This window comes from Sorex araneus, chromosome 3, assembly GCF_027595985.1.
Source record: "Sorex araneus isolate mSorAra2 chromosome 3, mSorAra2.pri, whole genome shotgun sequence".
Taxonomy (NCBI): domain Eukaryota; kingdom Metazoa; phylum Chordata; class Mammalia; order Eulipotyphla; family Soricidae; genus Sorex; species Sorex araneus.
The window spans coordinates 205,391,018-205,417,430 of record NC_073304.1 but is presented as its reverse complement, the minus strand read 5'-3'; the positions used below and the strand labels follow the sequence as shown (position 1 = coordinate 205,417,430).

Genomic DNA, 26,413 nt, shown 5'->3' with positions numbered 1-26,413 from the left:
GAACTCAGGTGTAATTTTTCCAACACTAGTTCCAGTAAAGTCAGATCACACGTCACTCAAGTGTGATCAGAGTAATGACATGAGCCAAATATTTCCTTGCACAATGAATCAAAATCAGATCTATTTTCTAATTCCCACAGGGGATGCTGAACACAAGCCATATATTTGTGGGGATGCGGATTCTGCCTCTACAGTTTTGGATGGAACTGAAGACTACCTCATTCTGGCCTGTGACGGCTTCTACGACACCGTGAACCCTGATGAGGCAGTGAAAGTTGTATCTGACCACCTGAAGGAGAATAATGGAGACAGCAGCATGGTTGCCCACAAATTAGTGGCATCAGCTCGTGATGCTGGGTCAAGTGATAACATCACTGTCATTGTGGTATTCCTGAGGGACATGAACAAAGCTGTAAATGTTAGTGAGGAATCAGATTGGACAGAGAACTCTTTCCAAGGAGGGCAAGAAGATGGTGGGGATGATAAGGAAAATCATGGAGAGTGCAAACGCCCTTGGCCTCAGCACCAGTGTTCAGCCCCAGCCGATCTAGGCTATGATGGGCGTGTGGATTCGTTCACTGATAGAACTAGCCTGAGCCCAGGGTCCCAAATCAACATACTGGAAGACCCGGGCTACCTAGATCTCACACAGATAGAAGCAAACAAATCTCAGAGTGCCCAGATTTGGCCACCAGTTGAAATATTTGGTCCTGGTGCACCAAAGAAAGCCAATCTTATTAATGAGCTAATAATGGAGGAAAACTCAGTTCAATCATCATTGCCCGAACGGAGTGGTGTTGGAGAATTCCCCTCTTCATTTTATGTGGGCTCAAAGGGTCAGCAGATATACAGAATGGAGAATTTCTCTCCTATCTATTCTAAGCTGAAAAATGAACAGTTCATGTTCCTGGGAAAGAGGGTGTCTAGATTGTTTCATTTACGCCACCACTATTCCAAGAGGCGAAATGGATTCAGATTTAACACAAAGTTTTATTCATTTCTCTCTGTTCGAGAGTCTTCCCATAAAACAGGCACTAGCCTGTCCTCACTTACTCAAAGTGGGAAGAGAAATAGGGTGGTAAGAAGTTCTGTACCATGGAGACAAAATAGTTGGAAAGGGTATAGTGAAACCATGAGGAAGTTCAGAAAGAATGATATTCCTTGCCCAGATTTTCCCTGGAGTTACAAAATATAGTATTTTCTCTTAAAAGTAGATACTAGCTAGCTCTTCCCAATTAACAAATCACTATCAGTAGAAACAAGGTAGACATTTTTGAAATATGTGCTTCATTATGAAATCATGGATGGCTCAATTCTTAAATGTAAATAGATCTCTAGGAAACTCAAAGTAACAGTGTTTTCAACATTTTAAAAAAAAGTATTGGCAGTTTCACTAGCAAAATTCTACAGCTGGTCCTTGTGATGTGTGTCCACACATACAATCCCCACCCCACTACCCTTTCAGTGCCACTAGTGGAAACTTACTAGTTTTTCCAATCAGGATATAGTGTTGAAATCTCAATGCAGATGAAATATGGTCAGATGTGCCTAATATATGTAAGGAAATTTAATGAAAATTTAGCTTCAGTTGGGAATGCTCCTCAAAGAAGGAAATCCCTATCCCACCATTTTTTGGGGGGAGGATTGTAGGTAAAAGACTACAAGCCATATGGATTTTAACTGATAATACTGAAAGCAGAAAACCAGTGTAAGAATGTCAGATTCACAGACAAGTGAGGTGGTATATATAAAAATTACATTTTCTTCTAACATAAAAGACAACTTTTTTTTGTTTTTTTAACTAAAGAAGTATTTCCTGGGGATGCAGCTATTGAGAGTTTCAAAACCTGTTATGGTGCTTTTGGTGGAATTTTTATTCTTTGTCACTTTAGAAAATTGCTGTCAACTGGTTTTAATCTATGATGCTAATGTGTTTTTCACTGTACCTTCATCTCAGGAATAAAACTGGCTTAATGGAGATGATGTCAGGTACAAATCTGGAATCAAGTGGCCATTTTAAAAGAATATCAAATAGTATTTCCTCTTTCTCCATTAAAAAAGTTATCTATACAGAGCAAAAGGCATCAAGGTGGTGCTGAAGAATGAACAATACTAGTATTAATGCCTCTAAAAACTGTTTCCCCTGAGGGAATGGAGTAATTGGTATGCAAGAGATTAAAAGTACTGCCTTAAGTGAGCCTAGCAAGGCCAAATACAAAGGAGAATGCAGATTACTGAGACTGAGGTCAGTTTAGTTATAAATGGAACATGCAGGGATCCTGCTGCATGCAATTGCAGATGTGAAACATTTTCCATTTCAGCATTTGTATTTGATATTTTTTGTTTTGGCCATTTCTACAGTTTCAATCTAGAAGCATATCTTTAGGACAGCAGATAATCAGATTCATTCAGTGAAGCCTCACATTCTCTGGAGAATCACAAATGTCTCCACATGACATGTTACCATCAACCATGGACCAGTCATGCCAGTGGACGGAGGCTACCTGCTGTACTGCGCACCGGTAGTAGGCACTAAATGCTCTTATTGGAAAGGTCCCGCACATATTTTTATATAATACAATTACTTTATGTTCCTCAGGCCCATAAGAGAGGACTAAAGTTCCTAGATTTTGAGAACTGACTAGCGTGTCTTTGGGTGCCAGAACAGCTGTATCAAATAAATATATAAAAAGAGCTTTACTTTAGTAACGGTTAGATTGCTATTATATAGATTTTATTTTTTAAAATATGGATGTAAGTAGAGATTTTTCAGTATCTGTTTCCTCTTGATTTTGAAGTCATTTCTTTTCTCAAGTCTTGTGACACATGGTTGAAAAGAAAGCAGTGAACATGGATCCAACTATAGTACCAGAATCTCTTCATCATCCTGATGCTTTAAACCATACATGGACCTCACTCTCATCTGTCATTTTCTGAAGCCTAGGTCTTGTTAACAACCCAGCAGGTACAATGTGTCAGTTTCAAATCAAATTATCTAAAGAAACAAGAAAACAAAAGCAGAATTATAGCAAACTGTAATGTAAACATTATAAGCCCAAAGCACTTGACAAAGTTAAAATTTTTTCTTAAAACTTTTCTACAATTGCCTATTGGTAATAATTCTGACTAGAACAAATGGAAAGGGAAAGAAGGCACAAGGGATAGGCTTATACAGTGGGGGAAAATTATTGAATGAAATTGGAATGAAACAGAGACCACAACTTTTAAAGGTCTGAATTTGTAGATCTGAATACATAAGCAGTGTTAAATTCATTTCTCATACCAGTAGCCCTCTAGAAAATAAAGTAGTTCTAGTGTGGTCAAGTTATAAACCAATATTGTAAAAAATAGCAACTATTCATTTGTTCAAGACATGCATATTTATAGAGTAGTTAGGTGCCATTTGTAAGTCCTTTAAAATCCTATAATATTCAATTAGTGGTTATTGGTTTGACATATACTGCTCTTGATTCTATACACTAGATAAAAAGCAGTGCTTTGTGAAATGCAGTGTTATATCTTAATGCCACTGGTGATAGAAAGTAGTTCCCTTCCGTTTAAATCCTGTGCCCTATTTGCTGCTTGCTGAAGTAAGCAATAAGTACCCCTCTAACTAATGGTATCCACACATTTCTGTAACTTGTATTTAATGATGGTGTATCTGGTGATTGTAAAAATACTAGACAGATATAAAAGTATATAATATATAAAATGTTAATGCTGAGGTATAGTCTGTGAATTATGTGTTTTGTACTTTTATTCATTGTGTAATTTAGTGGTGGTGAAAGTTCTACACTCAGTCCTTCGAGTGGCAATATCCCTACTTCAATTTCACACAATCTGCATCAATTTTTTTTTGCCTGCTAAACAAGTTATGATTTTTTTTTAGAATAGGAAATAGTAAAAATATAAACAAGTATAGTACTGATTAGGGAAACAGACTTCATCAGCTGAAGTCACATTACAAACTCTTTGTACATTCACTGTGAGTTTCAAAGGGAGTCAGTCCTTACTTTAAAGGTTTCCTTTGTTCATTTTCTGGGTCTGTACTTTAGGAGGCATATCTGAGGCTAAGTAACATTCCAGCACCAAATGCGGGGCTGTTAATCTCATGAGTGTCTGTATGAAAGAGAGTGGTAGAAAACAATGTATATACCTTTGCTTTACCTAGAAGTGCCATCCATTGTCCTGGAATTAATCAAATTAAAGTTTCTGTTACATTTAATTTAACTAGGAGGCTCCTTGAAAGTAACACCTTTTCCAAGGACAATGTCCACAGTGTCAATGTCAACACTGAGTCTGATCACATTTATAGTGGTGTAGTGTCAACAGTGCATCCTCATGACAACCACACTCCATCACTGGAACACTGTGCCAGTAAGAAGTTCAATATCCAGTGGGCAGATAAAAATGATACTTAAGAAAGTTCAGTGTTGCTATGGTTCAAGTACTTACTTTGCCATCAAAGGCATGCTGAGATTTTGTGAGATAGTGACCATAATTATTATTTTAATGTTTAAACATAATGCGTTCGCTCAGAAAACATTCTCACCTATGCAGACCATAAAAGGGGATACTGTAGTTTTGTTCACATCATACTCTGGAACACTTTTTTCCTTTGGATTATAAATTAGCAAAAGAAACTTTTTTTTTCTTCATCTTTTAAAATCGTATGATGCTAAAGAACAAATACTCTTCTGTTCTGACCTGTGGATATCTAAATTTTTCTCCTAAAGTTAGATACCACAAGTATTATAGCATTATTATTTTCCAAACAGTACTGTATTGAAAAATAATTGTTACATCCTCTAGCAGCATGGTGTCTTCTATTTTGAAGACTGTTGTATTAAGTAGAAAATACAAAATGATAGGGAATTCCATACTGACACCACAGTTGGTCAGGAATTGTTCCCTTATTAAACTCTGATGTATTAGATCATCAATCCGTAAATACATCATTGTTAACTCTGACTCCAGGTGCTCTTTGGTGAGAGACAGGCTTTGTCCTTCTGTTTGTGATATTTCTCTGCAAAGAATTCTCTATGGAGTGAAGTGAATGAAGTGAATCATTTCTTACCAAGTAAATTGATCAATTTACAAATCTGCTCTACAGCTCACTTTTGAGTTTAGTTGTAATCATGAGTAATCCTTCATACCCTATTAAAACTGTTCATTCAGGTAAGAAGTATGTTGAAATTTTGCCAATATCTCAATAAAACCCAGCAATTTAAAACCATTAGTTATTTGCCTTTTTTAAAAAATAAAATGTTCTTGAGATTTATTTTCTCTAGTAAAAAGATTTTCTACCTTTTTAAGTTAATTTTCTTAGTCATTAAAACTTTTTGTTTTTATCATTTGTCTTTTTTGTTTGTTTTTAGGTCACTCCTGAAGGTGCTCAGGGGACCTTATGGGGTGCCAGGGATTGAATCTGGGTCAGCTGCATGAAAGGCATCCTCCCTGCCCACTCTACTAGCTCTCCAGCCCCTTCAGTTGTCTTCTTATTCAAATTAGCTAGTTAGTGCTTCCATTCAGGCTGACACTCTTAGAATCAAAAATAAAATTCTGAGGTGGTAGCTTTCTTAAAATTTAGAGTAGGGCTTGCTCTTTCAGGCCCATATTCTCACAGAAATCGGTCTGTGTCTGTCTCTGTGTCTCTCCTCTCCCTTCTCCTCCTCCCCTCTCCCCACATTCATTTTCCACTCTGAAGAATCCTGTGTACTCTCTTGAGCAAGTATTTCCTCTCATCCTATCCCCTCATGTCTTCGAAGTAAATTTTATTCAATAAAAACTATCTTGCTTCACTCACACACACACACACACACACACACACACATTTATCCCCTATCCCCACCCCCCATTTTGTTTTGGAGCCACACCCAGCAGGGCTCAGGCCACCATCTGTGTTGCTGGAACCAAACCAGGCCACCTGCAAGGCCAGTGCCCTATCCACTGTTATGTCTCAAGCTCCAAAAGTAGGAGCTTTGGGGTGGGGAGTGGTGAAGGTTGGGGGCTTGTCTGGGGGTTACTCTTGGCTCTGCACTAATCTGGTTGACTGGGTTGGCCTGAAACAGTTACTGTTACTTTGTTAATCTCCTCTACCCATCATTAAATGCTAGGAAATTAATTCTCTAAAGTTACAGCAAACGAACTCCTAATTCTCTATAGCACAGCAGGGAGGGCGTCTGCCTTGCATGCTGGCTGACCCGGGTTCGATTCCTCTGCCCCTCTCGGAGAGCCCGGCAAGCTACCAAGAATACTCAATCACATGGCAGAGCCTGGCAAGCTCCCCGTGGCGTATTCAATATGCCAAAAACAGTAACAACAAGGCCATGATGGAGACGTTACTGGTGCCCGCTTGAGCAAATCGATGAGCAATGAGATAACAATGACACTTTAACACAAAGCTTTTTTTTTTTTGTAGGGGGGAGGTTTGGACCGTACTCAGCAGTGGTTAGGGCTTACTCCTGTGTTCAGAGATCACTCCTGGCAGAGTTTGGGGGACCACATGGGGTGCCATGGATTGAACCCAGGTCAATGGTGTGCAAGCAAGGACCCTGCCCGCTGTACTATCACTTTGGCCTGCCTCTGATTCTGTCCAAGGATACCAGTATTGTTATCTGATTTCTCTGACCCCACTTTAAGAGACTATAGCAGATAATGCACTTGATTGCAACAAATAGTGCTTTTGTGGGGACAGGAAGATAGTTCATTAACATGTATGGGGCCCTGAGTGCAATCCCCAGTATTCATACCTTTCCCCAGTATTGCTAGGAGTGGAATCCTGAGCACAGCTAGCAGTGGTCCTTACTTAAAAAAAATCACATAAGAAACCTCCCTTTGATCCTTTTTAGCAGACCATTTCTTGTTTATATTTCCAAACCTGATTCTTAGACCCTGAAACTGTTAAGTACTAAGCATTAAAAAAATTCTTTGACACATCAAAATGTCTGAAACAGACAATGTTTCAGAAAGATCCCTCATTCATTGTGGGTGGGAATGTCATCTGGTTCAGCTTCTAGGGTGATCCATCAAAAAATTTGGTGATCCATCAAAAAATATAGTAACGGAATTGCCATAAATGCCAGCAATACCACAAATCTATCCCACAAAGACATTAATTTGAAAGGATATAAGCACACCTATATTTGTCACTGTACTTAGTACAAGAGCCAAGATATAGAGACAACCCAAATGCCCAATTGTGGATGAACAGGTCAAGAAGTTGTGGTATACAATGTGTTACACAATAGAATCCTATAGAGCTCTAAGAAAGAACAAGATCATACAATTTACAGCAACAAATGGAACTAGATTATCATTCTGAAGTCAGTTAAAAGGAAAGCCATAGATACAAAATGATCTCTCTCATGTGTGGGACTTAAAGATGTATAGCACGGTAGCAACAAAGGTCAAAAAATGGGAGAATTGGGGCTGGAGTGATAGCACAGCGGGTAGGGCGTTTGCCTTGCACGCGGCCGACCCGGGTTCGAATCCCAGCATCCCATATGGTCCCCTGAGCACCGCCAGGGGTGATTCCTGAGTGCATGAGCCAGGAGTGACCCCTGTGCATCGCCGGGTGTGACCCAAAAAGAAAAAAAAAAAATGGGAGAATTGATGCACACAATTCAGTTGATGAAGGTGGTGGAAGGGAGGGGCTGACGGGGAGGAGCATTGGGGATCTAGGGGGAGTGAGGTGGTTCACTGGTAATGGGAGTGGTGTTGGAATTATGTGCATGAGAAACTATCACAAACAGTACTGTAAACCACAGAATCTCAAAAAAATTTAAGACAGAAAACACCTTTGAGTCAAAGAGATAGTACTTTCCTCCCTGTTTTGGCAGACACCATTTTGATCCTTCATACCACATCTGGTCTCCAAGCACTGCTGGGTATATCCCTGGGGGCTCCCAAGCACTGCAGGGCACGACCAACACTGCAGTCTCAGGTCCTTGCACTGAACCACAGGCCCAGCTGGCTGAGAATTGCTGGGAAGTGCCCCAGGTCTCCTGAGCACTGCCCAGAACTTTCCTCGAAAAAAACAAACACTCTTGTGCTGGGTTAGCACTTCTCGCAAGCTAAACTGCTGATGATGTTGTCCAAGACCCAACTCAAGAAACATCCAGATGTGTCTTGCTTCATGGTGTGTAAGCACAGGCATTTCATACACAGATGCTATCTGATTTTTCTGAGCCTACTTCAGGAGACAATACAAGGCACTTGTACTATATAATGCAGATATGTAATGGAGCCAACTTCTTTTTTTTTTTTTTCTTTTTGGGTCACACCCGGCGATGCACAGGGGTCACTCCTGGCTCATGCACTCAGGAATCACCCCTGGCGGTGCTCAGGGGACCATATGGGATGCTGGGATTTGAACCCGGGTTGGCCGCGTGCAAGGCAAACGCCCTACCCGCTGTGCTATCGCTCCAGCCCCTGGAGCCAACTTCTTGATCCCATCTCTACATGGTCTCCCAGCACCACTAGGAGTAAGTCCTGAGCACAGTCTAATGTAACCCAAACACCAGAAAGAAATAAAGTACTATTACCAATGGCTGCTCGTAATCTTCCCTTGGCAGTTTTTTTTTTTTTCAAATAGTGATTGATGGGGCTATAGTGGGTAGGGCATTTGCCTTGCACGAGGCCAACCCAGGTTTGATTCCCAGCATCCCATATGGTCCCCTGAGCACTGCCAGGAGTAATTTCCAGAGTGAAAGCCAGGAGTAACCCCTGTGCATCGCCAGGTGTGACCCAAAAAGAAAAAAAAAAAAAATATATATATATATATAGTGATTGATATGGGAGCTAGCAAAGAAGGAAATCTCAGGGGCCAGGGTACAGCAGGTATAGCACTTGTCTTGCACATGGTCAACCTAGATTTGATCCCTGTCATTCTACATGGTCCCCATGAGCATCACCAGGAGTTACCTCTGAGCATCACCAGGTGTGGCCCAAAATCAAACAACAAAAAAGGGGGGAGTTCATCATGAAAACATGATAAACTTTTGAAAAGTTTTGAAAAGAAAATAGCTCTTCAAATTTCAAATTATGCAAATGTTCTATGATCTTTAAAATACAAATCCATAGACAGAAAAATGCATTAAATATAAATGTCTATTATTTTCTGAGTTGTGATCTTAAAATTAATTGCACTTTATGTTTCAATTACATTTATGTTCACAGTTGAACAAAAGAGCATGTATTCTAGATGGCAGTATTCTGGATTCCACACTGGGATGCCCAGCAAAATTTACTTCAGGTTGGGAGGTGTTTGTTTTGGATGTGGAAGCTTCAGGTTCCAGCCCTGGTACTGCACCAGTTGTCTCCTCCCCCAGCAACACAGGACTGGCCTTCAGACACTGAGCCAAGAGTATTACCTAACACAACCCAGCAGAGTGTTCCCCACTCTCCCGGAATATAATTCTTCTACCTTCAAAAAGAGCGAAATTAACTTCAAATTCTGACTCTTTTCAAATCTGTTCACTAGACAGCTGAAGCTGCAGACTAATCAACAGAGGCAGGTGCCTGTAGGAAGAGCTATCAGCACTATGCTACCTGGGGCTGTTGTAAGCTCTATTAGACCCTGCCCCAGTCTTTCTCATACAAAAGTGTTAAGTGAAGCTCAGCAACAAAGAATTACAAGCCAAACAAAAATCTTAGCCAGATTAAGTCTGAAATAGAGCGCAAATCAGCCAGAAAGTGTTGCCATCCCCCACCTTTAATTTTTTTAAATAGCACAAAAAAACAAGAAGAACCTTCTGAAGAGTGAAAATTATCAGACAAATAACAAAAAACTGAAACTGTTTAATATTAACATGGCTAGTAAATTAGGGAAATGGTGGCCAGTATGCAAGATCACATGGGTGATTTCAACAAAGAGATGGAAACTTAAAATTACAGTAGAGAGGGATGAGTATCTTTGGTTCGGTAAACACATTCTACAGTATGAAGAGAGAATAAACAAAAACAAGTTCAAGCTGGGGATGTTTAGGACTAAGGATGCAGCTCAGTGGTAGATCACTTGCCTCTTGCCTTTCATGTGTGAAATCTGGGTTCAATTCTAAGTATCACAGTGGGGAGGAAAGATTAGGGATATAGCTCAGTGATGGAGTCTACCTTGCATATATGAAATCCTCGGTTCAATCTCTGGCACACATAAATATATATATATATATGTGTGTGTGTATATATGTATATATACACACTGTAGTCAATAAAATATACACTGTATTCAATAAAAATTACAACACAAAAAGTAAAGGATAAAGCAAAAGCAAAACAGACCTAACAAAACATACATGCTATAGATATAATTGGCATTCCAGAAGAGATAATAGGGAAAGAGATAATATCTAACAGTTTCCCAAAAATTATCAATCAATACCACAGACAAAGCTCAGAACACCAAGCACCATACCCAACTTTGACATTATCAGTAGAATACATTTTTCACAAGAGAATATTAATTAATAAGACATTACATTAACCTGATGTCAAACTACAAAAAGTACAAACAATATAACTACAGATCAACATATTCATTAATATAATCATTAAGGGGCCAGAGACACAGTAGAGAAAGTAGAGTGTTTGCCCTGCACACACCCAAACAGGGTCCCATGCTTAGAAACAAATACATAGTCCCCTGAGCCCTGTAAGGAGTGATTCCTGAACACCACATGATGTAGCCCAAATCAGTTGCAAAATTCTCAGCCAATTATTAGCCAAATGAGTACCACTATAAACTACTAAGAAAGGCTAAAATTCAAAATAACTGACATGCCAAGTGTTTGTGGGATACAATGAATTCTGATAATACCTGGAGATAATCAGAATTTCATCTGGAGGCAAAGTTTTACAGAAGCTATAAGACCACTCTCATTTCTCATCAGCTGGTTAAAATTGGAAGTGCCCACTAGGTCAGCACCCCCTCCCAGTTCAATAATCTGCTTAAAAACATCACAGAACAATGGGAGATTTACTAGTTTTCTTACAGAAAACAACAACAACAACAAAAAAGGCATAAGGAGATACAACACACAAGATCGTCCCAATGTGAAGATTCTTCTGTGGTCAGGGCGTTATTCTCCCAAAATTCCAACTGATGACAATACAGAGTAATATAAACCAGTGAAGCGCATCTGAGCTCCAGGGTCTAGAGCTTTTATTGGGGTTTCATTATTACTGATATTCTTGCAATGAGGCTAAGCTGTTAAGTCATCTATCTGACTCAGAGACCCAAACCCTCTAACCAGACATTAGTCTCTAAATGAACAATCTCTGTCGGAGTCATGGCATTAGTGTCAGCCAGGACCCACCATAAAAAAAAAAAAAACACAAAACTATCACTCTGAAAATTCCAATGACTTCGAAGCTATATCCCAGGAGATAAGAACAAAGGCCAGTCAAATTCTTTGTTGTACACTCAGAAATCTCATCCCAAGGCCTATATACACCTCAGAGAAAGGAAATGTGCACGCACACACACACAGAGTCTATGAAGTTCATAATCACCTTCTAATAAGCCAGTGATGTGGCTCAGTGATAAATCACATGCTATGCCTATATAAAGCTCTAGACCTGATCCCTGGCATTGCCCTCTACACCCTAAATTAGAAACTACCTAGGTTTTCTTGTTTGGTTTTTTTTTTAGTTTGGTTTCGATTTTTTGGCCACATTGTAGCAGTATATTTAGGTGCTATTCCCAGCTCTGTGCTCAAGGATGCTCTTGATATGCTCGGGGACTATGGGGTACAGGAATTGAACACGGGTCTCTCTCTTGCATGCTTTCTAATGCCCTTAGCCATTAAGCTGTATCTCTCCAGTCCACCAAATAGTGTTTTCTTTTGGTGGTGGTGGAGGGTCCAAAACCAGTGCTCAAGAACCCCTCTTGGCAGTGCTCAGGGGAACATAAGAGGTGCTGGGTATTGAACCCGGGTCAGCTGTGTGCAAGGCAAACACCATGACCACTGGACTGTATCTCTAGACCCTTCATCAAACATTTTTGGATTGGTAAATATCTGTAATGTATTTGTAGAATGAAACAGTATTCAGTAATAAAAAAAGAATGAAATACTGATTCACAGAAGATGGATGGAACAAGTTTTACAAGTAAAGGCTCCACAGTATGTATTTACCTACAGGCACTATTGGAAGAATAAAAACGGACCTCAGGGAGATTCACATATAAAGGGGCCACACAGGGAATTTGGGGGTATGACTGAATTATTTTGAATGGTAGTATGGTGGCACCTGTCAAAGCCCACAGAAATCCCTTAACACCAAGAATGAATTGCTATTGTTACTGTTTTTTGTTTGGTGCCACACCTGGTGGTGCTCAGGGGTTACTCCTGGCTCTGCACTCAGGAATTACTCCTTGTGGTGTTTGGGGGACCATAGGGAATGGCAGGGATTGAACCTGGGTCGGCTGCATGTAAGGCAAACACCCTACTGATGGTATTGCTCTGGCACCTGAATCTTAATGTATGTAAATGAGGGGAAAAAAAACCAACAGAATGTGTGTAGGAGGAAAGAATGCAGACTATAACAGATGGGTCGAACTATTAGAAATGAATCACATAAGCACACTGAAGGGAATAGGAAAGAAAGGAATTAATGTAACTGAATCTTAGGAGCTAAATAATTTTGGAAAAGAATGTTGATGTGACACACTAAGTGGCTAAAATCAGAAACCCTGTACACAAGCACTGTACTATAGTTGGTAAATTTGTTTCTCACAAGAATCCACACTTCTGAAAGTATTTGGCTTGAATATCAGGGCTGAGTAAGAAAGTTACTATATCACAGCTAAGAGGAGTCAGACTGGGTGGAGAGAGCTCAAAGGGTTGGAGCAAAAGTTTGGCATAATGAAAGCCCAGGTTCAATCCCTGGCATCACCTGGTCCACCAGCAATGCCAGAATAATCACCAAAGTATCTCCTGAGCACTGCCAGCTGCAAGCCAAAAACCGGAGAAAAATGTCAGATTTCTCTCACTAGAGAAAGACATATGACATAACAGAAAAGGCTCAAATGAGAATTGTGGAGCTGGTGCTATAGCTATCAATGTGTATCTTTAAAGTAAATAGGAACATGGTTTCTGAGAGAGCTGCTTGTTTCCTAGGACTGTCACTGTCACTGTCATCCCGTTGTTCATCGATTTGTTTGAGCGGGCACCAGTAATGTCTCTCATTGAGAGACTTATTGTTACTGTTTTTGGCATATCCAATAGGCACGGGTAGCTTGCCAGGCTCTGCCGCGCGGGCTCGATACTCTCGGTAGCTTGCCGGGTTCTCCAAGAGGGGCGGAGGAATCAAACTCGGGTCGGCTGTGTGAAGGCGAATGCCCAACCGCTGTGCTATCGCTCCAGCCCTTTCCTAGGACAGGACAGGGAAAATAAAACATTAGCTAGGCGCACCTTGCAGCATTAAAAAGGAAGTTTGGAGGGGGTGATGGGTAGGGTGGGTTTGGGCAGTGCTCAGGGGTTATTCCTGGCTATGGGTCTGGTATCACTCTTGGTGGTACTTATGGGACCATATGTGGTGCCAAGAATGAACCAGGGTCAGCTCCATCCAAGACCTTACCCCATGCACTCTATCTTTCAATGAAAGGCAAGTACTTTCAAAAAAAGAAAAAAAAAGAGTGGGGAACTCACAAGACAGTATAGAGGTTAAGGCACTTGCCTTGGATGGGGCACACCCTGGTTCAATCCTTGACACTACATTATGGTCCCTGAAGCAACACCAGGGATCATTCCTGAGCATAGAGCCACAAACAGTCTTTGAGCACAGCTGATGTGGCCTAAAGCCCTTCATCCTACAAAAAAAAAAGGAGGGGGGGGCTAGAGTATAAAAGGATACAGGAGCCAACCTTAGAGAGCCTCCAAAGGTCAAAAATCAGAAAAAGCTGAATCATGAAATATGACAATACTGGATCATAGCTTTTGTTATTTAAAAAATTAACATTCATCACCCATACAATAAAAATAAGTAATGGAATAAAAATCTAACAGGGGGAGGCATACAGTGTGTTTGCACAGATAGCAGAGTGGTAGAATACCTGCCTTGCAGGTGTGAAGCCATGAGTTCAAACCTCAGCAGGGGAAAGCCAGTGGTGATCCTGCAGTACTACCACCAGCATACCTGGTACCACAACCAAGGTGTGCACTATAGGATTGTGTGTGATCATTATAGGAATCTCAACTATACCACAGCAAACAAAAAGAATGAGGGAGAAAAAAATACTTTTTTTTTGGGGGGGGTCATACCCAGCAATGCACAGGGGTTACTCCTGGCTTTTGCACTCAGGAATCACTCCTGGCAGTGCTCAGGGGACCATATGGGATGATAGGAATTGAACCCGGGTCGGCCGAGTGCAAGGTAAATGCCCTACCTACTGTACTATCACTCCAGCCCCAGGAAAAATTGTTTTAATGAAAGAATATCACTTCTTGGGGCTGGAGTGATAGCACAGCGGGTAGGGCGTTTGCCTTGCACGCTGCAGATTTGATTCCTAGCAGCCCATATGGTCCCCTAAGCACCGCCAGGGGTGATTCCTGAATGCAGAGCCAGGAGTAACCCCTGAGCATCGCCGGGTGTGACCTAAAAAGCAAAAAAAAATATATATATATATCACTTCCTGTAAAAAGTATTAAGTGGGGCTGGAGCGATAGTACAGCAGATAAGATGTTTGTCTTGCATGTAGCCAGCCCAGGTTTGATCTTCAACATCCTATATGGTCTCCTGAGCCTGCCAGGAGTGATTCCCGAATTCAGAGTCAGGAGTAACACCCTGTGTATCATCAGGTGTGAACCCCCCAAAAAACAAAATAATATCAAGTGAACAAAGAGGGGAGAACAATTTTTCCTCTTTGGATTCTAAAATTAAATGGAGAAGTTAGGGAGATACTACACTGTGGCAGTAGTTTCACAGGCAGGATCTAATATTGGGTGTTAAAAATCAGTGGGTAAGCAGAAGGAAAATAGCTGCATAAACACACACACATACGCGCACACACACATTTTAGGGTCATACCTGGCAGTGCTGGGAGCTTACTCCTGGCTCTGCACTCAGGGATCACTCTTGGTAAGGCTTGGGGGACCACATGGGGTGCAAGAGATCAAACCCAGACAAGACAATTGCCTTATCCACTGTACTATCGCTACAGCCCTGCCCCCCAAATATTTAGTAATCTCAAAGGAAGAAGTAGTACATAGTTGGGAATCCTGGCAGACACCACCTCAACCAAGCATTCAAGGTCAATATCAAGTACTACTATCAACACAACAGGATAACCTCAGATATGATGATGCACTCAGGCACGTCACCTCTGTAGTACGCATAACAATTTTCACTCTCAAAGAAGAGAAAATATCACAGAAACCCATATAAGGGAACATTCTAAAAATAATTGGTCTTCCCTTTGCAAATGTCAAGGTTATGCAAGACAGGGGAGACTAAGGAGTGAAGAAGTCTGACCAACTCAATGGGACTGTGCTTCAGGAAAATGAAACAAGGGAAATAACTGATAAAACCTGAGCAAATTCTCCACTTAACACTACTGTAAAACAGATGAATTTCTTAGTTTTTGATCACTCTTTAATGGTTACATAAGAAGTTAACAAAAGAAGCTCGTTTACGAGTATGTAAGGACTCTCAAGACCTTTGCATCTCTTTTGTAAATCTAAAATTATCTCAAAATAAAAAGTTAAATAATAGGACCATCTGTAGGTTTTTAATTATAAGGTATCAGAGTGCTGTTGTTTGGTTCAAGTGTGACGAACTGGAAAAAGCACTAGACCAACAGTTCAGCATACCCCTGCCAGTGGTGTTGAGCCTTGAGAGAATCTCATACCCTCCCTGAGCTTCATGTTCCTGTGCCAAATGGGCATGACATGCAACTCAACATCCACAACTTACTTATGGATTCAAAGACACAACTGTCCAAGTTAAGTTGTCCAGAAACAATTAAGCTTGTTTGTGAACAAAACAAGATTATTTTGGTTTGTTTTGGGGTCATATCCCTGGCTCTGCATTCAGGGATCACTCTTGGCTGTGCTCAGGGGACCATATGGGATGCAAGGGATCAAACATGGGCTGGTCATCACATGCAAGGCAAGAGCACTGCCTGCTGTTCCAACCCAAGAATTTCTGCTATATGCCAAGAGGAAACACTATGAAAAGAAAACCTTTCCAAGAATAAACTTAAAAATACTGGGGCTGGAGAGATAGTACAACGGGTAAGATGCTTTTCTTGCAAATGGCTGGCCGACCCAGGTCCGACTCCCTGGCATTCTGTATCATACGTCCCCAAGCACCACCAAGAATAACCCCTGAACACTGCCAGGTGTGGCCAAAACTAAAAGAGAGAGAGAGAGAGAGAGAGAGAGAGAGAGAGAGAGAGAGAGAGAGAGAGAGAGAGAAAACACCTACAACTAAATACTGGACTGGAGAGAGAGCATACAAAGGTTTAAGGTGCTTGCTTTACATGCAGCTGACTTGGGTTAGATCCCCTGCACCCTTTATATTGCAGAGTATTCAGAAGTGATCTCTGAGCACAGAATCAAGAGTAAGCCCTGAACACAGCTGGGTGTAGTCCCAACACACACACACACACACACACACACACACACACACACACACACACACACACACACACACACACACACACACACACACACACACCTATATACTATACTAAAGTACTGTTAAGATGAAAGGGACCTGAGATGCTGCCCACGCACAACCCTCCCTCCCTACTTATTAAGCTCCTTAACGGCCATGATCCCAGAGACACACAAACAAATCTCAGAACGGAGTGGCTCTTGGCAGAAATGCCTCTGGACTTTGCATTAGGACACCTTCACCGGGCACCCTGATGGTAGCAGGTGCTGTCCCTCCGCCTGTTCCTTGGGGATCCCAGCGGTCACCATCTTCCAGGATTCATTGGAAATTCCAGGTGCTGGCCAGGAGTGACGACACACACCGGGCCTTGTGGAATAGAAGAGGAGCAGTCCTTCTCCTCCCCCACCCCAACGGGACCCTGAGATGCCGCACACGAACACCCCCGCCAACTTCTTAAGCTCCTTAATGGCCACATCACAGAGACACACAAACAAATTTCGGAACTGAGCAGCTCTTGGTAAAATCTCCCCGGACCTAATTATTAAAATTCCAAGATCTTAGAATTCCAAGATCCACTGTGAGACTTGTTACTGTTTTTGGCATATCGAAAATGTTCTCACGGTGATTCAATAATTTTTTTTAAAAAAAGATGAAATGGAAAACCAAACAAATAAACAACAAAAAAACCTATCACTCAACAAAAGGGAAAAAGTTAAAGGAAGAAAATAAAAAGCAGGGTTGAGGTTCAGCAGAAGTGCAAGAAACTAGAACAAGCAGACTATAGCAAGTGATTGGAAATTTGACCAAAGGCCCAACAAAACACAATTTTCTTCATTATAGGATAAGTGCTTTTGAACATTCGTGTCCTTTTGCCACAAGCTTTTGTCGTTTTTAATTATAAAAAAAGGAACAATTTTATAGAACTGTTACAGTAACACTGTTTTAGATGCTTACTTTATAGAAGGTTAGAATTATTTTAGCTTTAAAAAGAAACAATATAGCTCAAGTAAGATAGGTTCCTAAAGTGCCTGAGAATATTAAATAAATAGTTAAAAGTAAGTATTCCTGGAGCTGAAAAGATAAGACAGCAGATGTTTGTGTTGCATACAACTGACCTAGGTCCGATCCTGGGCACCCCATATGTCCCCCACGCCTTCTGGGAGTGATCCCTGAGCAAAGAGCTGGGAATAAGTCCTGAGCATTAGTGGATGTAGCCCAAAATTAAAACAAACCCCCAAAAAGAAGCATTCCTAACTGTATATGTTATCTGAGAGAAAAAGTAAAAATAAAAATACCAAATTTAATATACCATTAACTAAAATATTTCTGTACCACTCTGGCGATATCTATGATTCAAGTTCATGAAATTGCAAGCACAGGCTAGGAACATTTTTGATTAAAGAGAAGACAACACTTTACCAACAAAAGACAGAGGATACCTCGAAATGCTATTACACAAATGACCCAAGAGAATCTCATTGTTAAATCAGACACGCTAAAGCCTTTTATGACAAATTTCTCCACTTCAAATTAACAGTCTATTTACTTTCCCTTAAATTGATAACAGTAATTTCCCATATTTTGAAAACAGAATGTTAAAGTATGTGGCAAAGCACTTGGCTTTATAAGAAATACAGACAAAGTAGTAGCTAAGACAACAAGAAATCAAAGTAGAGTGAATCACACTAGTTTGTGGGCTCTGAAGAAGCCCATTAAAAATCCACCAATAAACTAGGGGGTATTGGGGGCTGGAGCGATAGCACAGCGGGTAGGGCGTTTGCCTTGCACTCGGCCGACCCGGGTTCAAATCCCAGCATCCCATATGGTCCCCTGAGCACCTCCAGGAGTAATTCCTGAGTGTAGAACCAGGAGTAACCCCTGTGCATCGCCAGGTGTGACCCAAAAAGCAAAAAAAAAAAAGAAAAAAAAAACTAGGGGGAATTAGGAGTATAGGCTATTCTCATCAGTGCCTGGGGGCCACTCAATGCAATGAATGAAATAAACAAAAGGCCTCACAAATGCAAAGCATCTATTCTACCACTTGAGCCAGAGCCCCAAACCCCATCTCTACAAATCAATTATTATAATGGTTTGCTCCCAGTACTGTAGCACTGTTGTTCCATTGTTGATTGATTTGCTCGAGTGGGCACCAGTAACATCTCCACTGTGAGACTTGTTACTCTTTTTTGGCATATCAAATACGCCACGGGTAGCTTGCCAGGTTCTGCCTTGCAGGCAGGATACTCCCGACAGCTTGCCAGGCTCTCTGAGAGGGATGGAGGAATCGAACCCGGGTCAGCCGAGTGCAAGGCAATACCATACCTGCTGTGCTATCGCTCCAGTTCTCTCTCAGTACTAAAGTTTTTAAAATGTATGGGGCTGAAGCGATAGCACAATGGGTAGGGTGTTTTCCTTGCATGCAGCTGACCCGGGTTCAATTCCCAGCATCCCATGTGGTACCCTGAGCAACAAAGCCAGGAGTAACCCTTGTGCATGGCAGGGTGTGACCCAAAACAGAAAAAAAAAAAGTTTAAAATGTTTACATTACTTTCATCTAATACAATGTAGAGATAAGAGAAATAGATTAAACATATAAACATATTAAACATCACACTGATGTGCAAAAATAAATATCTGCAGTGGTTAAAAAAATACAATCACATCAAAAAAATGAATATGAATACAATTGCATCTAACAGAAAAGGAAGTTAAAGAACTTGATATTTTTAAACAATACGTCAATAAATGCTAAGTTTTTGTTTCTGAATGATAGTACTTAAAATTTCCAAATAAATTTCAAGAGAAGGAGCATATATATTATGGAGATTATTATAAAATGTAACTTTCCCATGGATTTACTAACAGGCTATCTTATATATAAGCAATGAGTAGGGGAAGGGTCCCACTATTAATAAACTGCAGAGGCAAAGTATTTTCTCAAGTTCATTTTATTAACAAAAGTGCAAACTATTTTGAACAAAAGCAAACCATGAATCACAACATTCTGCAAGACATTAGATATGGAAACGTGAACAATAGTCATTAAATAAAATATAAAGAGTTGAGATGTCTCTCGTGTATACTCATGTTTTTTCAAAATCTCTCAACTTTAAGTGTAATTTTTACAAAGTATAGTGGCTCAAACACAAATGCAGCAACACAATGGCGAAGTTTGGCAATTATTTTCGGGCAACTAAAAGAATATTAAAGTAAACCTTATACCACAGTTCCATGTAAGTCACTGCAAAATATGTATGAATCTTTAAATAATATCAACACCAAAATCAATGTCTGACTACTGGAAATAATGGAATGGAATTTTAACACATTTGTTGCACTATAGTTGTTTAGTAGGAGGCAAAAATCATTTAAAATGATATTCTATGTGTTCAGAAAACTATGAACTGGTTCATATTAACTTAAATCATTTAAATTACACTTGCCAAAGCCACACAAAAGATTATGTGTGTGTGTCTGCACTTGAACGAACAAGAAAAGATAAATAAATAAAAGAGTTAACACACTCTGGCGAGATTTGACCAAAGAGGTGATTAGACCTCATATTACTTCAGTTACCTCGGTAAAGGCTCTATAATGCAGAATCTACTCCTAGTATTCTGTCCACTAATGTACAGGCATTAATGAAGCTGTAAAATGTGATTAAAACCTGAAATAAATCATTTAAATACAACTGTATGTCTAGTTAAGGACAGAAAGCACCTAAACTGAGCAAATTACTGAGAGCATGCACTGTCTCTACGTACATTTTCTGCAGCATCTGTCCTGCTATAGACAAAACTGCCCCTTTAGAATATACTAATTTACTCAATTAGCTGAGAACTATACTTATTTCGTGACATTACACAGAATTCTCCCACATCATTTGTTTTTCCTATGCAGGAATATCATATACTGCGATTTTGCTATTTTCTAATAGCTACTTTTGAACAAGTATTAGCACAGTAGAAGATGCTGAAAAAAATAGGCCAAATCTGATTATTAGATGGCAAATTTAGACCAGTGACATATAAGAAACGTCAGGGTCTTGGTAACTAGCAAGTCAATTCTCTTGATTTGAAAATTACCTTCCATTGTTTTCATCAGCATTAAAGCTGAGATCTTCAGGGCCTATTTGTTCACCATCAGGAAAATTGGAATGTATATCTGAAAAAAAGAAAAAAGGACATTTTAAACTAATAAACAGCGTCTTTAATGGTTTTACTATATATGTAAGGTAAGTAATAAAGATATGCTTTTTGCTAGGTTGTGAACAAATAGAAAATTTATGAAGCAAAGCATATAGGGAAAATAAAGAAAAGAACAAAATGTATACTCAGATGATGAAAGGCTCTGCCTCACTCTGTCCTCCTGGGGACACTGTGGGGGAAGCTGGGGAAGGGAAGAGGAATAGATGGCTTGTCTACAAAGCACACTCTAAAGACTGAATTTGTAAATGTAAAATGGTTTTGAAATTGCACATCCACAAAAACCTAATCAACACACAAATTAACTTGCCTAAAACTTGGTGGCTGCTTTTAAAAGTGAAGAAATTTACTAAAGTATCTTACTACTTGAGTCATCAAATATATTTAAATTTCTGTATTAAAAAAGAGACCAGAGTATCAGGGAAACATGTAAAATAGCAAACTGACAATTAGCATTAAGACTGACAGTTGTCACTGCAAGAAATTGGGCAAAGAAATGCATAAGTCTCTAAATGAAATATTCCAAATGGGTGATAAATGTGAATTGAACATCCATCATCCCACAATATGTAATACACCAAATCATTATGTTGAATACCAAAAGCAAAACAAATATATAAATGGCAGGGATTTTAATGGTGTATTTATTTCCCTGAGGCTTTTTCTAGAAGATGGAATAAAAATGGTAATTCTTGGGGCTGAAGAGATAGTAAAGGGAATAGGGTGCTTGCCTTGCATGTAGTCAACCAAGGTTCAACCCCCAGCACCCTGCATGGTCCTTCAAGTTTTTCCAGAGGAGTGATCCCTGAGTGCAGAGCTAGCAATGAGTACTGCCAGTTGTGGTCCCCCCAAACAAACAAAAATTGGTAATTCGCAATCTGCAAGCATTTCTATTCAGGAAATGATAGGTTGTAGTATACTACCTTATAACTAGACTACTACTACAACTAGCTCTGAAAATGAGAGGCACTACATGCCACAAATGGTCCCTGTTGAAAATTCTGAGGATTTTTCCTCACTTAAAAATTCCTAGTCCGTGGTGTTGGCGTGGATGTGGGGAGAAAGGGACTCTCCTTCACTGCTGGTGGGAATGCCGACTGGTTCAGCCCTTTTGGAAAACAATATGGACGATTCTCAAAAAGTTAGAAATTGAGCTCCCATTTGACCCAGCAATACCACTCCTGGGAATATATCCCGGAGAGGCAAAAAGATATAGCAGAGATGACATCTGCATTTCCATGTTCATTGCCGCACTGTTTACAATAGCCACAATATGGAAAAAACCAGAGTGCCCGAAAACAGATGATTGGCTAAAGAAACTCTGGTATATCTACACAATGGAATACTACATAGCTGTCAGAAAACATGAAGTCATGAAATTTGCATATAAGTGGATCAACATGGAAAGTATCATGCTGAGTGAAATAAGTCAGAAAGAGACAGACATAGAAAGATTGCACTCATATGTGGAATATAAAGTAGCTGAGAGGTACAAGCTTACAATGTTGCAATTTCTGGCAGATATTTCTCTGGACTTAGTTACTAAAATACAGAAATCCAAACCCATGTGGCTGCTAGTGCGCCCTCTCAACCTCATATCTCTTCATTCTCAGCAATGGAAAACAAATCATCAAATGCTTTCTTTTCAGCAGGTCGACTTTAGAGGGAAGAAACTCCAAATCAATAATAGTGAATTTTTTGTTGAAATATTGAATGTAATCAAAGTAAAGTGAAAGTAAAGTGAAATTTACCAGTTACACATGCGGGGTGGGGGGCTGGGGAGGTAGGGGGGAAGGGGGAGGTATACTGTGATTCTTGGTTGTGGAATATGTGCACTGGTGAAGGGATGGGTGTTCGAGCATTGTATAACTGAGACTTAAACCTGAAAGCTTTGTAACTTTCCACATGGTGATTCTATAAAAGAACAAAAAATATATATAAAAATAAAATTAAAAAAAAAAATTCCTGGGGCTGGAGTGATAGCACAGCGGGTAGGGCGTTTGCCTTGCACTCGGCCGACTCCGTGTTCTAATCCCAGCATCCCATATGAGCACCGCCAGGGGTAAACCTCTATGCATCGCCGGGTGTGACCCAAAAACAAAAACAAAAACAAAAAAAATTCCTGGTCTGGAGCAATAGTATAGCAGGGAGGGTGTTTGCCTTGCACGTAGTCAACCTGGGTTTGATTCCCAGCATCCCATATCCCATATCATCCCCAGCACTGCCAGGAGTAATTCCTGAGTTCAGAGCCAGGAGTAGCCCCTGAGTTTGCCAGGTATGGAACAAAAAGAAAAAAAAAATTTCCTCACAGGGGCTGGAGAGTATGCACATGGCTGACTGAGGTTCAATCCCCAGCATCCCATATGGTCCCCCGAGAACCGCCAAGAGTAATTCCTGAGTGCAGAGCCAGGAGTAACCCCTGAGCAACACTGGGTTATGACCCTTATAACATAAAAGCTGTTAGGTCTCAGTACATACAAAAGTGGATTGCTGACCCCTGTCTCATCTGTTACGTGTACCCATTAAGTGTCTGACTAGCCTTATATTACCTACCAATTTGTTTCACCATGTAATGTAGTTTATCCCACAGAATACTGCCTCACAATCATAATCCTTTTGATTACTGATATTTACCCAGTGCTAGAGCAATAGTATAGTTGGTAAGGCACTTGCCTTGCATGCTGCTGACCTGGATCTCATCCTTAGCACCTCATTTGGTCCTAAAGTGCAACTAGGAGTGCTAACTGAGCACAGAGGCAGGAGTAAGTCCTGAGCACTGCCGGGTGTGGCCCCAAAACAAAAGGAAAGCAGAAGCAGCAGGGCAAAAACAGAAATAGGGGTAAAAGCAAAAGCAAAAGGATGGCTCTACTGATCTCTGTGATGACGTCATGTGCCGCACCTTCATCTGGGGGCTGTGCTATGAACGCGTCACTGAATCCGCTGGTGTGCTCTTCCTGCTCTTCATTTTCAGTATCACATTCGATATCACTGTCGCTGCTCATTCCTAACAGAAAAGAAGGCAAGAACATGTTTCTGAAAATAAACCACTGCACATACATGGAAAAAGGAATTTCCTTACCTACGAAACTGAGATTTCCACTAATTTTACACTGAATACCAGGATAACATAAGGTACAATCAAATACTAACCACACAAACCTCAGCACTCATTAGTCATTAAGAGTGTTGGTTTAATTTTAACTCTCAAAGATAATCCTTTTTTTTTTTTTTTTGGCTTTTTGGGTCACACCTGGCGATGCACAGGGGTTACTTCTGGCTCTGCACTCAGGAATTACTCCTGACGGTGCTCAAGGGACCATATGGGATGCTGGGAATTAAACCCAGGTCAGCCGCGTACAAGGCAAATGTCCTATCCGTTGTGCTATCGCTCCAACCCCAAAGATAATCCTTTTCATAGTACCTGAAAACTACAATTTGAAACTAGTAACAATTTAATTATGCCAAGGAAGATTTTCAAAGCAAAATCATTGTCTTTTTCTGGAGTCATAGAAGATAATAGAAATTCTTTAAATCCTGGTTGTGATGAGTGAACCCCCCAGAAAACCCAGGAATGAGGGACTTTATGACTTGAGAACTCTGAGTTCCACAGGACCAGGAACGAAGATCTTCTGCTCATATCCCCATCTCTGGCAACTCAGCAGTCAAGCCCATAAGCCTCGTTTGGCTGGTGCCAGATAATCTCGTCATCAGCCACCATCCGAATTGCATGTACTACTCTCCCAGAATGATGCTCACCATAACCATGCCGCCAGCCCCTGCACCAGGCTGTTTTACTCAGGGCGCCCCAGAGGAGGGTGGGTAGGAGCCCTCCCCGCCTGAAGGGACCCAGCCCTGGCAGCCAAAGTCAACTGCCACCCACTCATGGACGCTCTCCACATGCTCCTGACGAGCCACACTCACGAATGAACCTATTCCTGGACGGAGTGGCTGAGACACTCATAGGGCACATCCTACCCATACTCCAAGAGTACCACACAACATTTGATGGGTTTCAAAGTAGTAGGCAACCAACCTTAGAGGGAATTTTTTTTTACAGGTATATATATAAAACACACAAGGCTCTACCTTTAACAATATGTTAGTGATCTCTTATAGAAGGGCTTAATGTTCCCTGGGTGATATACAACAATCTTCACACACTTTTCTCTAAGAATACTTTTCCATAGCATTTTCAGTGGATTTTCATAACAAATAATATAGAATATATTATTTCAGTTCTGCTTTGGGACAGGGATTGGGGTTTGGGATGGAAACATCCGTAATATGGAGGTGGGAAGGTATATAATGGTGGTAGGACTGGTGTTTGAATATTAAATGTAACCAAATATTATGAGCTACCTTATAAAATATAAAAATCATTTAAAAAATCCTGGTTGTGATATTTAATTTGTAGACAAAGCATTTATCAATAGAAGCATGTTATATAAATACACACACAAAATATATTTTGTGTATATATAAAAAAATTCCAGTAACACTAGCATAAAACCTGACTTGGATTTCTAATTTTGTTTGTGGTTCTATCAGTTGATTTTTTTCTGGGCAGTGGACAGAACTCAAGATGCAGTTGTTTATGAACTCTGAAAAGTACAGAACAGCACACCACAAATGGTGTAGTCCAGAATATGACATATCATCAGGCAGTTTAAACGATACCCAGCCTCATAAGAAGTATTTTTCCTGGTGTTGGAGAGGTAGTACTGGGGGGCGGGGAATGAGGCACATGCTTTGCAGGCAGCCAATCCATGTTCGAACCCCTGCACCCCATGGGTCGCCTGGGTAAACCTCAGCACCTCAGACCCTTGCATTGAACGGCCAGAATCATTTACCAAGAAGAGAGGAGAGGGGCACTCAGGCCTCCTGAGCACTAGTTGGAAGGCTCCCTCGAAACAAAAGGAATATCTTTCCCCTGACCTTCCCTTTCTTGTTGTGATGCCCAAGGAGACACCGCTTGAATGTGAAGCTTTGGAGAGAACAAACTTGTGACGTATGGGAGGCGGGGTGATGCTGGGGCTCACACTCATAGCCGCATGCCTGGAAGGTGAGTGCTCAATCTCTGAACCACATCCCTGGACCCCAAAATAAAATTTTAAATATCCTAGATAAATTTAGAAAAACACTTCTACATACAGGGAAATTATCAACAAATATGAACACTGAAATAATATAGATATTAAAGTGATCTAACAGAAGACTTTAATACAGATATAGAAATGTTTGCAAACACCCTTGAAACAAACAAAAAACGTCTTTAGTGACAATCTTCCACAATCTAGGTAATAAGAGTTTTCAAAGGATAAAAAAAATGAAGGCTGGGGCTGGAGCAACAGCATAGCAGGTAGGGCGTTTGTCTTGCACACAGACGACCTGGGTTCGATTCCCAGCATCCCACATGCCCCCTGAGCACCACCAGAAGTAATTCCTGAGTGCAGAGCCAGGAGTAACCCCTGAGCATCGCTGGGTGCAACCCAAAAAGAAAAAAAAAAAAATGAAGACTGGGGCTGAAGCAACAGCACAGCGGGTAGGGCATTTGCCTTGCATATGGCTGACCCAGGCTCGATTTCCAGCCT

At 40.6% G+C, this 26,413-nt stretch overlaps 2 protein-coding genes across 6 annotated transcripts in view; one reads left to right on the top strand and one right to left on the bottom strand.

The window, feature by feature from the left end:
* Positions 1–5,239, top strand: part of PPM1E (protein phosphatase, Mg2+/Mn2+ dependent 1E) — a 174,478-nt gene extending 169,239 nt beyond the window's left edge. Inside the window, exon 7 of the mRNA XM_004608626.2 lies at positions 141–5,239. Coding sequence (XP_004608683.2) covers positions 141–1,195 — 1,055 coding nt within the window. The 3' untranslated portion in view covers positions 1,196–5,239. The remainder of the gene's footprint in view (positions 1–140) is intronic.
* The window catches only part of TRIM37 (tripartite motif containing 37), a 91,012-nt gene continuing 67,544 nt past the window's right edge, over positions 2,946–26,413 (bottom strand). For 3 of the 5 annotated variants that reach the window (XM_055133864.1, XM_055133860.1, XM_055133863.1), the window contains exons 23-25: positions 23,722–23,826; positions 20,703–20,781; positions 9,787–13,371 (exon numbers count right to left, since the gene is read on the bottom strand). In XM_055133864.1, the coding sequence (XP_054989839.1) occupies positions 13,353–13,371; positions 20,703–20,781; positions 23,722–23,826 (203 nt within the window). In that variant the 3' untranslated portion in view covers positions 9,787–13,352. Of the gene's footprint in view, positions 2,996–9,786; positions 13,372–19,547; positions 20,782–23,721; positions 23,827–26,413 lie in introns of those variants that run through there. The other 2 variants (XM_055133862.1, XM_055133861.1) reach the window with 2 other exon arrangements.